The sequence below is a fragment of the Camponotus vicinus genome, unplaced genomic scaffold (genome assembly GCF_025532165.1).
Source record: "Camponotus vicinus isolate PSW18456_S1 unplaced genomic scaffold, iyCamVici1.0 SCAF_1, whole genome shotgun sequence".
In the NCBI taxonomy this organism is placed as follows: Eukaryota; Metazoa; Arthropoda; class Insecta; order Hymenoptera; family Formicidae; genus Camponotus; species Camponotus vicinus.
Genome location: NW_028141945.1, coordinates 14,668,481 through 14,681,443, shown reverse-complemented (window position 1 = coordinate 14,681,443; position 12,963 = coordinate 14,668,481). Strand labels below are relative to the sequence as shown.

The 12,963-nt window shown below is 32.9% G+C and overlaps 1 protein-coding gene and 1 long non-coding RNA gene across 10 annotated transcripts in view; one reads left to right on the top strand and one right to left on the bottom strand.

Annotated features, from left to right (window-relative positions):
* Nucleotides 1-12,963, bottom strand: part of LOC145976615 (protein gustavus-like) — a 169,397-nt gene that overhangs the window by 36,035 nt on the left and 120,399 nt on the right. The window contains exon 1 of one of the 9 annotated variants that reach the window (XM_083107871.1): nucleotides 2,971-3,532. The exons of the other annotated variants lie outside the window; for them this stretch is intronic. Coding sequence (XP_082963997.1) covers nucleotides 2,971-3,008 — 38 coding nt within the window. The 5' untranslated portion in view covers nucleotides 3,009-3,532. Of the gene's footprint in view, nucleotides 1-2,970; nucleotides 3,533-12,963 lie in introns of those variants that run through there. 9 annotated transcript variants of the gene reach the window in all.
* LOC145976653 (uncharacterized) overlaps nucleotides 3,742-12,963 on the top strand; it is a 115,980-nt gene continuing 106,758 nt past the window's right edge. Inside the window, exons 1-2 of the long non-coding RNA XR_014440286.1 lie at nucleotides 3,742-3,983; nucleotides 4,427-4,473. This is a non-coding gene — a long non-coding RNA (uncharacterized LOC145976653). The remainder of the gene's footprint in view (nucleotides 3,984-4,426; nucleotides 4,474-12,963) is intronic.

Sequence of the window (12,963 nt, the reverse complement as noted above, 5' to 3'; positions counted from 1 at the left end):
ATGTTGTAGCATAATCTTTTTTTTTTTAAATAATTTTTTAATAATCTTATTTGTACTATGCTTGCTTACAATTATTCTTAAATAACGTCTATAGAAAATATATACAGATAATTAAGTTATTAATTTTAATCTAAGACATGTGATTTTCATACATCACAAAGATTATATTGTAAAAATAAAAAAAAATTAAAAAAAGGGAAGAGGAAAACTAACTCTAAATCAGTAGACACGATTATTGATTTTTGCGATTAAAAAAAATATGATTGATGATTATATATCATAGATAAGCATATTGCAATTTTTTTAGACTTGAAAATGTTTTTAATTAATTAATTAATAAATTAATTAATTTAGAATTATAATTTATTTTTTAAATTTTTTGAAGATTTGTTAATTATTTAGATTTTTTTCAGAATTTTATAGAATCGCGATTCCTTTTCAAATTGACAAAAGAGCCAGATGAGAGAAGTGGCGTTCGTTCTCAGTTACTTCGAATAACTCTTGAGAGAATTCTCGATCGGATTGAAATTATCAGTCGCATCGCGCGGCTCGTGATTGACGAAGAGATGGTCGGACGAGCGTGATAAGGAGGAGGGCGCGGAGAAGGGACGAGGGAAGACGAAGAAGGAAGAAATGGAATCGCAATATAATGCCATATATTGGGTCGGGCATGTAGATTGCGCAGGACGGAGAACGCGAGAAGAGGGGGTGAGGTGAGGTGGAAGGTGAGAGGTACAGGGAGATGATAATTTATTGTTATTCCAGATGCGTTCGACGCTACACATTCCCCAAGATGGCTGCCACGACAGAGACAGAGACAGAGACAGAGACAGAGACAGAGACAGAGACAGAGACAGACAGACGGATAGAGAGAGAAAGAGAGAGATGGAGGAAAAAGGGGAAGGAGAAAGAACGAAGGAATACGAATGGAGGAGAGAGAGAAACTAGCACTTGGTAGCCGTGACCTTGTCTGGTACACTCGACCCCACCGTGCGCCTTGGCTTGTACACACATCCTTGGCACATCACTATACCTAGTGGGAGAGAGAAGATGGGAGAGAGAGAGAAAGAGAAAGAGAGAAAGGAAACGCGAAGAGAAAGAAACTCAGCACGCGTACAAGTGTGCGCGGTGGGTGTATTCGTTGTTACCTAATTTAATGAGCAAATTGCCGAGCACGTGTCGGTGAATACCTTAAAGCTCGTTAGCATGTCCATCGGCGTGAAATCACGAATGCGCTCGCTCGCGAGTAGAGGCGGGGGCGGAGCGGATATATTTTGAGAAATTTGTGAACCGAGGCGGAGACGAGGCGAGATAACTGGCCATTAAAACCGCGAGGAAAAGAAATTTTGCGCAAAAATCGACATAAAATCCGTCTCTCGTAATGCGATAATTCAATCTACTAATAAATAGATAGATAGTGAAAATATTAAACGCTTGGAGTTTTTTCCAATAATTAATTTAATTAAATTTAGAGTTAATTTGTTTGAATTTTTCGAAGATTTAGCATTTAATTATTCAGGTTAGGTTTTCTTAAGAATTTTATCTGCCCTGTTTTTAATTTTATTTTTCTGTGAATAATTTTAAAGTAAAAGTTAGAAGGGAATTTTCGGGGCCTGTTCATAAAAAGTGATGTTCTACTAATAATAATTAGATAGTGAAAATATTAAACGCTTGGGGATTTTTCAAATAATTAATTTAATTAAATTTAGAGTTAATTTGTTTGAATTTGTCGAAGATTTGGTATTTAATTATTCAGATTAAATTTTTTTAAGAATTTTATCTGCCCTTTTTTTAATTTTATTTTTCTGTGAATAATTTTAAAGTAAAAGTTAGAAGTGAATTTTCGGGACCTGATGTTCAATTTTGTAAGCAGCATTTTGTAACAGCAATTCTTATTGCATAACTTGTAAATGATGGGCAAAACTGTCGCTGTCAAAGATAGATGGCCGCCCAATATTATTATTGGCAATCCAGTGTTATTTATTTGAAATCTGCCGTGTCGGATTCAACGTGGCCAATTTACAAAATTGAGAGAGAGAGAGAGAGAGAGAGGGAAATTTTTTTTCTTTTCTATAAATTAATTAAAAGAAATTTTTTTGCAATAAATTTTACGATAAAACGGTTTTAATTCTGCTCTCTCTCTTTTTGCGGATTAAATCACTTTTATATTATTGGTGAGAAAAACGCAATTTACGAGTCATCTCAGCCAGTTTGAACGTGGGTCTTTCTTTGTTTTTCGAGCGGGCGTTTTGCCAATTCTCGACGACCGAGGTTTTACAGATGATATCCCTGGAGTACCTTTATTTTGCACAATAACACTAGGCGGACATTCCTCTATTTCTGCCTTTAACAGCGCGAGCTTACATATTATTTATGTTGAGTGCTAAACATTGCGAACTCGATTTGCTACCAATTTCTCTTATTATTACAATACGCTTTTGTTCTATACATAATCAAGGTGTAAAATCAAAATTGACATTACATAAAAATTAATACAGTTCAAGACTATATTTTTCGAAAAGTTAGTAAAGAATTAAATTATATATATACATCCTGTTATAAAAAAATTATAATTGTTTAGATTTGAAAAAAAATTTTTATTTAAATAATTTTCTTGTATATATGTCATAAATAGCGATAAAAAATTTTCTCTGATTAAATTCATTTTTTAGCGAAAGAAAAGAAACAGCTTCAAATTTTCTCAAAAAATACATTTCTTTTATATCATCTTTTTTTTTTAAATATGAACATGTGAGAAATATTTAATAAAATGTAATTAATTATTACATATATATTATTAATAATTTTATTAAATATTTCTTATTTTATTAAATATTTCTCAAAATCTAAAGTACTTTATGCATTATTATATTATACAATAAAATAAAAAGTAAAACTTAGCTATCAAGAGACAAACGAACGACTAATCTTTTTACGAATAATAAATTAACAAAATTACAAACTGCTCACTTCCTGTTTGCTCTACCGTTGTTCGATGTGCCTTTCATCTTCTTCTTTTTTGTCCCTTGTTACTTTATCATGACACTCTTACAATATTCACTCGTGAAAACATAGTTCATATCAATCACGCGTCGATCCTACCAGATCATATGATAATTGCCCGGCACTTTATACACAGCACGTGTACTAATCTCGTATATTAATCGCGTATTTTATCTTACATCACGTCTAAGGAGAAAAATGCGAAAGAATCACGGTTTGATTATTTACGACGCTATGATACATTCAGCAAACATTACGCGATATCGAGCACTGAACGTTGCCGACAAATAATGTTAATATTGGTACGCGTGCATTTTAAATGCGAACGATCCCGACGTAAAGTGTCTCTTAATACTTGTCGCGATAATACCTGTAGAATTGAATAGGCGTGATTCTCTCGCGTTGTTCGACCTTCTCGAGCCCCGTCGCGAGAATGACAAGGTAACTACATGTGTAGAAGTGACAGCGCGCTATACGTCACGAAAACAAGCGCCGAACTACGTGACGTATGGCCCGCTATTGTTTATGTTTATATACACGCGTGTCGTATTATCTCTCTCACGGTGTGTCCATTGTGTTGGAAGAGGTAAAAAATATCGGCGATTTAAAAATTGAAATATACATATTTAAATACATTTCGACGCGCGCGCGTATTAATTTCCTCAGCTCGGCGTAATTTCGGCCACGCGATTTTCCAGATCGTAGCTTCATGATTTTTACATTCTTACAATTGTGAATTTTTTTTCGTATTAGAAAATTAAATCGGCATCGTGCGCGAGCTAATGTCGAGAGTGACGTGTAAAGTGCCAAACAATCGTCGTATTTTTATCGTGGTTAGGTCAGGTTAGGTTGCGCGTAATTAATCGTGCTTTCGCGAGCCAGTACCGTGTGAGTGTCATGAAGAAACAATAAAGAATAAACGAGAGAAAAAGGAGAAGATCAGGGAAGGGTTAAACAACGTCGGAGTAATTATGGAGCAAGTAATGCATCAGTTTTTAATTTTAATTTATTATTTGTCATTTGTAAAATAATTTGTTAATTGCTCGTTTATCTTCTTGATAATAATTTACTTATATATCGTTGTGTAATATGCATATAAAAAGTTCTATTTTTCTTATTTTTAAATATACTTAAAAAATATGTGCATATACAATTCAATTTTACATATAAAATTCCTCAACATCATGTTTGACAGATTAAAAATTTTTTTAGGTTACTTATGTAATAGAATTAAATTCGTTTTAATCATATTTTATGCATTTTTATATTTCATATAAATTTCTCCAGAATTTCGTAATTTTTTTAAATTAAATATATATTTAAAAAGATAAAAATTTTTAATTGTGCGCAACAATTATTTGACATGTTAATGACTTTCTACGTGTAATCTTCTTATGTAATTTGAATATATATGTATTTACAGATCAATGCTGTGTGTTTTCAACAACTTCGTCATTGTGCATCACATTGGTGAGTGTTAACTTATTTATCTTTGATGAAATAAATTTAAGAAGTAATCGAAAGCTTATTTTGCGAGAATTAAATTCGATAAGGTACATACATCTAGAAAGCAATTAAGGAATTCAGGATTAATTTCGTTTAAATATCAAAATTTAAAAAAATAATTAATTATTTTAACTTTTGGTATTGCAAGTTAATATCATTACATAATAAATCCATTTTTCTGAAACGAGAATCAGCATTAAATTCAGCAGTAATATTTCTCGAAAGAAAATAATCCAAAAACCGCTGTTATTTTTTAAAAATTTATTTCGCAACCGATATATTCAGAATTCGAATATTTCAATAGCAATTAATTTTGTAAATGATGTTAAATTGATATATGATAATTTCTTATTTTCTTGATTTTTTACTGTTGTATTTTTTTTCTTCTTTCTTCTTTTTTTTCTTTTCTTTTTTTGTCTTACTGTTGTATTATTATATTCTGTATCACACACACGATGTATCTACAGAAATTTCTTGTTAATAATTTTAATTAATTAATATAATAATTTTAAATAATTAACATATAATAATTTTAATGATTTAATATAATTATAATAAATTAATGTAAATGATATTAATAAATTTTAAAATCTATTTGCAATGAAAATTCTATATTTATTTTTTCCGGTTCGATTTTCACTAAAAATACTTTCCAAAAATAGGGATGTACAATAATTGTTAAGAATATTCCATTTTTAATAGTAATTTCCTGCTAAATGGCAGGAACAATTAAATTAGAGCAAGAAGTAGAGCCATAAATCGCTATTAAGTTAGATCATATATTTAAATTAGATTTCTCTCGCGATGAGGGAAAAACCCGGATTAACAGAAGGCTCGAACAGATCCACCTGAAAATCATTTGCGTCACAAACGGCAGAACAAAGGGGCCCTTTATTCGGTCGAAGCTCACGTCGCTGCCGCGGAATCTCGAGGAACAACAGCGATTCTCTCGGGTTGCATCGCGCGGATTTCGAAATTGCGGGAGAGAAACGACGAGGACGCTCCTTCGCAAGGCGCATCCTTTAATCGACTTTCGACGTTGCAACGTGTTGCGAAAAGCCCGTTTCTCGAGCTCGCGAACTTTAAACGACGCCTTGTTCCTATCCACGTCCGTTGCAAATTCTCTCATCGCTTCAATCGTACACGAAAGTTCAAATCCCCAAGTTGAGTTGCGAACTTGGTAATATCGGGCAATCGAACGTGCCGAGTTTTTAATCGTATCTATATCGCGACTCTTTCTGTATCGAAATTACTGAGAGAGAAAAAAAGGTTTTAATTATCATATAATTATATTATCAAATTAAATCGTATACGGAATTGCTGTGCACAATAGCAAATATATACAGTAATAAATTATGCTAAATAATTTTCACATCGTTATATCATAGCAATATTTCATACAGAATTGGCCCAATTAATAAATAATAAGTAAAATAATTAAGTAAATAATAAAATTATTAAATTTAAATATTCATTTAATTTATTAAAAAATTTAACTTATGGAATACTATTTTACCTAAACTTTTAAGCCCTTTAAATTTAACGAATAAACAGTAAAACGAACATTAATCGTAAGTACATTATAATTGTGATTAACTTTACTATAAAAATGATTATTTTAATTTTTATTCGTATTTTATCACATCAATATATATATATATTATTCATATATAAAAAATTTAATAATTTTTTAATATACAGGGTGTTTCATTTTAATACGACCAGTCGAATATCTCGAAAACCAAGCCCGGGAGAGAAAAATATTTCAGACAAAAGTTGTTTGGTTTCGAGGGGGCCATAAGATGGTATCATTGGTTTGACCTTGAAGAGTCATTTGAAGGTCACGTGAAGGTCACTTCAATTTTTTTAAATGGAACACCCTATATATTTTTGCACACTCTTGTAGCTTATCTCGAGAGCTTTCCAAAACACTATAATTAAGTACCTTTTCGTTAAGTACTTTTTGAGTTATGAGGCTTGAAATAATTTCTTAATTTTACATAAATCGTAAAATATCTTGTAAAATATTCATTTTTCGATTATCTTACCTTAATACTTTTATGTACAAAATAATGAGAGGAATCAATTGGTGTAAAAAAAACACATAGTTGTTTTTAAGAAAAAATATGGAATTGTTAATTGCAAATTACATATTTTTTCTTCAAAACAACTATGTGTTTTCTTTACACCAATTGATTCCTCTCATTATTTTGTACGTAAAAGTATTAAAGTAAGATAATCGAAAAATGAATATTTTACTAGATATTTTACGGTTTATGTAGAATTAAGAAATTATTTCAAGCCTCATAACTCAAAAAGTACTTAACGAAAAGGTACTTAATTATAGTGTTTTGGAAAGCTCTCGATGTCAGCTAAGAATGTGCAAAAATATATAGGGTATTCCATTTAAGAAATTTAAGGTGACCTTTATGTGACCTTCAAATGACTGTTCAAGGTCAAATCATTGTCACCATCTTATGGCCCCCTCGAAACCAAACAACTTTTGTCTGAAATATTTTTCTCTCCCGGGCTTGGTTTTCGAGATATTCGACTGGTCGGATTAAAATGAAACACCCTGTATAATAGAATTTTTAAATGATTGGCAAAAGTATGCGTAGGAGATTATTATTGCTAATTTTAATAATAATAACTATGAAAAATAAGATTAAAAAAATTATTTTATTAATTATATATATGATTGTTTGTAATATAATGATCTATTACGATATATGTATAAAAAAATATTTTTGCTCCAAGTTAACACATGATTGCAAGTGTCTTAAGGCGTGGAATACATGCTCGAGAAGACATAAATATGAAAATTTCTCATATATGTTCGATTCATTAAATTTCCCGACAATTAAATTTTCATCGAAGACCAAGAGGGGCTCTTTCCGGCGGATGCGCGGCAGAAACGTGTCGTCGATGCATCCTGCCGGTGAGACAACAATAGTAGACACCCTCCTCTTCCTCGTTGCATGCGCCAGTTACTCCGCAGTCGGAGAAACGCAAGAGAGAGGGAGAGAGAGAGAGAGAGTGCATTGACATTTCAATTGGAAATTCAGTGGAATTCGATGCGGATGTCCTCTCGAATATAAAGGTCAAGGACAATCAAATCTTGGATTTCTTCTCGAAAAGACACTCGCCAGCTGAACCTAACATCACGTAGACCAATCGACGACGAAGAATCGGCACCTCCTAGGAAATTCCTTCCTTGTTCTTGGCCAAGTGACGTTGCAGAGCTCGCGACGTGTACCAAGCAATCGCATCAGATTCGTCCTTGATCGCGAGAGAGCGCGAGAGGAATGTTACATACACAAGCGAATATTCCATCTGTCGAAACGTCAAGGTTGCGATCGATGACGTTTCGCCGAGTTCGTCGACCGATCGTCGACAATACGTTGCAAGGTAGACAGGACGAAGGACTAGCTCGGCTCTCAGGCTCCCTTGCTCTTTCTCATATTCTTCTCTCTCTCTCTTTCTCCCGGTATCTTTCTTGTTCGATCCGCACGACCGCGAGGCAGCGAAGTAAATGGTACCACGGCACCGTGAGGTGTATTATTAGCATCGTGTAAACGTGTCTGCTGGCCGTGAAACCAGTGAAAGTATTTCATGGACAGAGGCAGAGGCACGCACGCATACACAGGCTCGCTATGCACGTATATCATTTCGCGCAGTCCTCATATACGACTTGGCTGGGCTCCTCTCGAGACCGTCGTCGTGAAGGCGCGCCCAAAACTGAGCCTTTGTCCGCTTTGTCTGGAGAGAACCGGCGGCGGGATCGGACCTTATGGTCTCCCCGGACCGGACGAAAAGGACGAGACGTCCTCCGGTCTCCCCGAGAGACATAGGCTCTTCGGCAACGGCTCTTTCAAGTCTGGTCGCGATGGATTGTCGAGGGACGAAGGGGAAATGCAGCCTCGTGACGAGGAACGCTCGATCTCGTTATAAAAGACGCCAGTCTAGCGTTGAGTATAGTGTAGTCTATGTAAAAAAATGTTATACAGAGTGTATACTCGAATCTTGTAAATAAATTCCCCGAAAATTCCGTGATTTTTAGAGTATTTTTGTTCAAAATTCCAAGTGAAATTGAAGTATTTTTGAATAAGTACAATTTTTACATAAATTTATTTATTGTGAACTTTATGCTCTAATATAAATGAAACATTTTAATTTATATTAAAACATTTTAATTTTATATTTTAAATCTACAAAATTTCATATTTTTTAGCAAATATATTTTTTAAAATAAATATTTGTGTATTGAATAATATATGCTGATACTGGTGAGGGCTTCAGTAGCAGCTCTAATAGTTAGTCACTTAGAATATAAAATTGTTAGTCACTTAGAATATAAAAAAAAATTATCAAAGAAACAATTTTCAAAAAATTCTCTGAATCCCAATAAGATTTCATGAGGATTCTCTGATTTTTTTTCAGAGTAAAACAAAAATCTCTGAAAATTCCAGGTTTTCTCCCGAGAATATAAACCTTGTTATTCTTTATTAAAAGAGAAAATTGATGAAATAATTTCTTTGCAATTTTCGATATTAAACGTTTTATAAATTAAATAGTAACTTAAGATTCTGCTCCGAATTAATTCAAGATCTCTTAATTTATCGAAATTTTTTTGCGTTTAAGAATCGGAAAGTGCGTTTCTCTCTCTCTCTCTCTCTCTCTCCCTCCCTCTGTCGAGGAAAAAAATTATTTGAATATTTGATAAGATATATCGAGACCATACATATGTTATCGTTCATTCATTATCGAGTAACGTGTATTATCTCGAGCAGAGTCACAGCTAATTCCAACACTTAATAGCAATCGCGATAGATTCGATGCTAAAGAAGATCCAAAGTTGTAATATATAGGGGAATAGAATATACATTATACGCATCCAGAGGAAAGAGAAAAAGGAATATTACGTAACGCGACTTTTACGCATCGGGAATTAGATGGCGGCCGCGAGAGTTTTACATAATCTCTCATTTCATGATTTATATTCGCGTATTCTCTTTTTCTCGCTGAAATTTTTTCTCGCCATTCAAAGTGCAATTGATAAACAATTTTTTTCCCACGACATAATAATACGCCGCGAGCAATGAATTATGTCAGCGGTATACTTTATTGGGTCCCTCGCGATCAAGGATAGATCTAACATGAACTAAATCGGTGCAAATTTCCTTAATTAAAGGAAAAAAATTGTGAGAAAAAATAAACGACTTCTATCTTTGTTTGTACAACGGTGATAAAATTGTCGAGAATCGATACAGAAGCTTTCCAGGAGTTTCGGCCTAATCATTGCCGGAGTGATAACGAGTTTACACAAGAAGCTATCACGCAGCTGATTAGTGATTTGTCGTTTTTGGGTCACTACGAAATGACGGTTTCATGCTTGATTTCCTGAATAAGTTGTATATCGCCACCATTCACGAAGATATCTCGCAGTGTAATATTTAATTTAAATGATTCATATTTTTAATATCATATAATATTTCTTTTATTTTATTTATTTATTTTTAAATTATTTTATTTTATTTTATTTATTTTTAAATTAATATAATTATTTAAAAATTAATTATAATTAATTAATTTTTATTTTTTGATGATTTTTGATGTTATTATTACTTCTCAAGGAAAGAATTAATACGAATTTGACGCAAAAATCACTGAGGGAGATTTAATATCTGTTATAATAATAAATATACAAAAAGAGATAGAATCTAATATGTTCTTTAAAGGAATATTTTTATACATTTAACATTATATATATTTTATGACGTGAAAAATAATGTAGTGGAAAAAAGAAAGAATGAAAAATAAATAATATATTGAGATACAAAGTATCAATGTTTTGATAGTATCGGACAAGTATCTCTCTAAAGTCATACGACAAGTCGACATTCTCCTCGACGAGGCATCAACAAGCTCTTAACGTCACTCGCTGACATTCGCTAACGATGAGTCAAGACAATCATCAGGCGCAATAAGCACGATTCGTCGGAGATATCGCTCCTTATGGAAGCGCGATCTTTCGCCTCGATGGAGGTGGATGAACATTATTACGAGCTTACCGTAAGCGTCCCCCCTTCCGTCAGCTTCGACCTCTCGAATTCGATCATACTCTCTTCGGTATCGAGAATATTTATAATTATTTATTTTTTATATTATTTATTTTATTATTTATTTATATTACTTATTTTATTGTTTATTTATATTATTTATTTATTTATATACATATATTATTTATTTTATTATTTATCTAAATTATTTATTTTATTTGATTTATGATAAGAATTTTTTAATTTCCTTCTATTTTAATCTTTTAAAGAATGAAACAGATTAATATCTAATTTCATGATAATTTAAAAATCTGAATTTTTTTAGTATACAACAAAGAGAGCTTTAAAATTGGTAGAAAGTAAAGATAATTCTTTTGTAAAAATTTCAAATTGCTCAGTCTTGATATATAGTACTGGTTGTGGCGTCGTTCAAAGATGATGCTCGAAGCGCAACAAACGCCGAGTATAAAGGCCGTCTTTTTGTCGATTGTGATGCCGGCAAAATGGCCGACCGACGAACGTTTCGAGCGATACGGTTTTACGACTGGTAAAAGTCGATATGAAAGGCGAATGGCGGGCGGAAGCTCGAGAGAGGCGAAATGAACGCCCGTATATACACATTTTGTAGTCGAAATATTTCGAAATACGTGTATTTTCCCCGGGATTCTCCTTTCACTAATTGTAAAGAGCTCCGACCACTGGATATGTGACTGTAATTTGTGAAACTTCGCATAGAGATATGTATTCACCCGGCTCTCCCGGTGACAAGCAACACGACGACGAAAAGAGACTTCGATCGAGGATTCGAAACCTTGTCGAAGAACCGTCGAGCTTGATATCACGAGAATTCGAGCGGGGAAACTGAATAATAAGCGACACACATATACGCGCTCGCGGATTGAATTAATCTGACAAGTGTGCATTTGCATCTTATTGAAATTTATAATATCCCAAGACTGCATTTTTGTATATCAATTAAATGTAAAAAATTCAGACCTGACAGATTTTGACAAATTAATTATGCATGTATGATATTTTGCATCGTGATCAATCTACTAGTTTTAGAGATAACAGATAATATAACAGTTAATGTGTGTATTCGCATCATACTGAAATTTACAATATCCTAAGACTGAATTTTTATAATTAATTATTAATTTACTAATTAAATATTGACATAATTTTAATCAGACCTGACAGATTTTGACAAATTAATTATATATTTTGCATCTTGATCAATCTAGTTTCGGAGATAATAAATGCGATAATATTCCAAGACTGAATTTTTATATAATTAACCAATTAGTAATTTATTAATTAAATATTGACAGAATTTTAGACAGACCTGACAGATTTTGACAAATTAATTATACATGTATGATATTTTAAATCTCTCTCTCTTCCTTTTTCTCATAATTATAATCTAGTTTTGGAGATAATAGATACTTTGATTTGATAGATGTCAATCAGAAACGTGTTGAAGTGAGAAGAGAGATGAAAATCCAGAGCGCGCCGACCTTTTCGCGACGAAAAGCAAAAGCGAAAGCGCAATTTTATTCCATAATCGATCGTGTCGGGTCTTTCGCGAACGAAATCGGCTCACGATCGCGGATCCATCGCCGTCGTCGTGATCTTTTTAGCAACGTGGAAGCGGACGGGGAAAGGTCGCTCGATGCTAATGCGCGAGGCAGATAGGCATCGAGCTCCGATCTCGTAACACTGTGCGCGACGGCAGAAAAAACGATTTCGTTGTGGGGAAGACGAGATTTTATCGCCCCCTTCCCCCTTTTCCCCCCTCATTGATTTTTCGTTTCGACTTGCGAAGGAGAGAAAAATGGGGATCCGAAGAATGGAATGCAATCCCGCATGCGGGACCATTGTGAGGTGGGCTTTCGTTGTCCGAATAAAGGGGGAAGGGAGACAAAAAAAAATAAGATATATCGGAGGAATGAGAAATGTCGATTCGGCGATTCAATATCTCTGAAGCAACGATTAATATTGAAAAGTTTATTATTTTAAAGAGCACGGCCTGTTCGATCGGAATTTTTACGAAGATTAAAAGTAAAGAAAAAAGTGAAGAATAGAATCAAACATTCTCAAATATTTTTTAAATATTAATTAGAATAAAATGTTGATTCGGAGATTCAATATCTTTAAAATAACGATTGAAAAGTTTATTATTTTAAAAATTATAATCTGTCCGCAGAATTTAAATGTAATGTAAAGATAAAAATTGTAGAAAATAATTAAACATTTTCAAATTTTTCTAAATATTAATTAGAATAAAATACCGATTTGATTCAATATTTCTGAAGCAACGATTAATATTGAAAAGTTTATTATTTTAAACACATCGTTTGTCATAGGATGTTTATGAAGATGAAAAGATGGAATA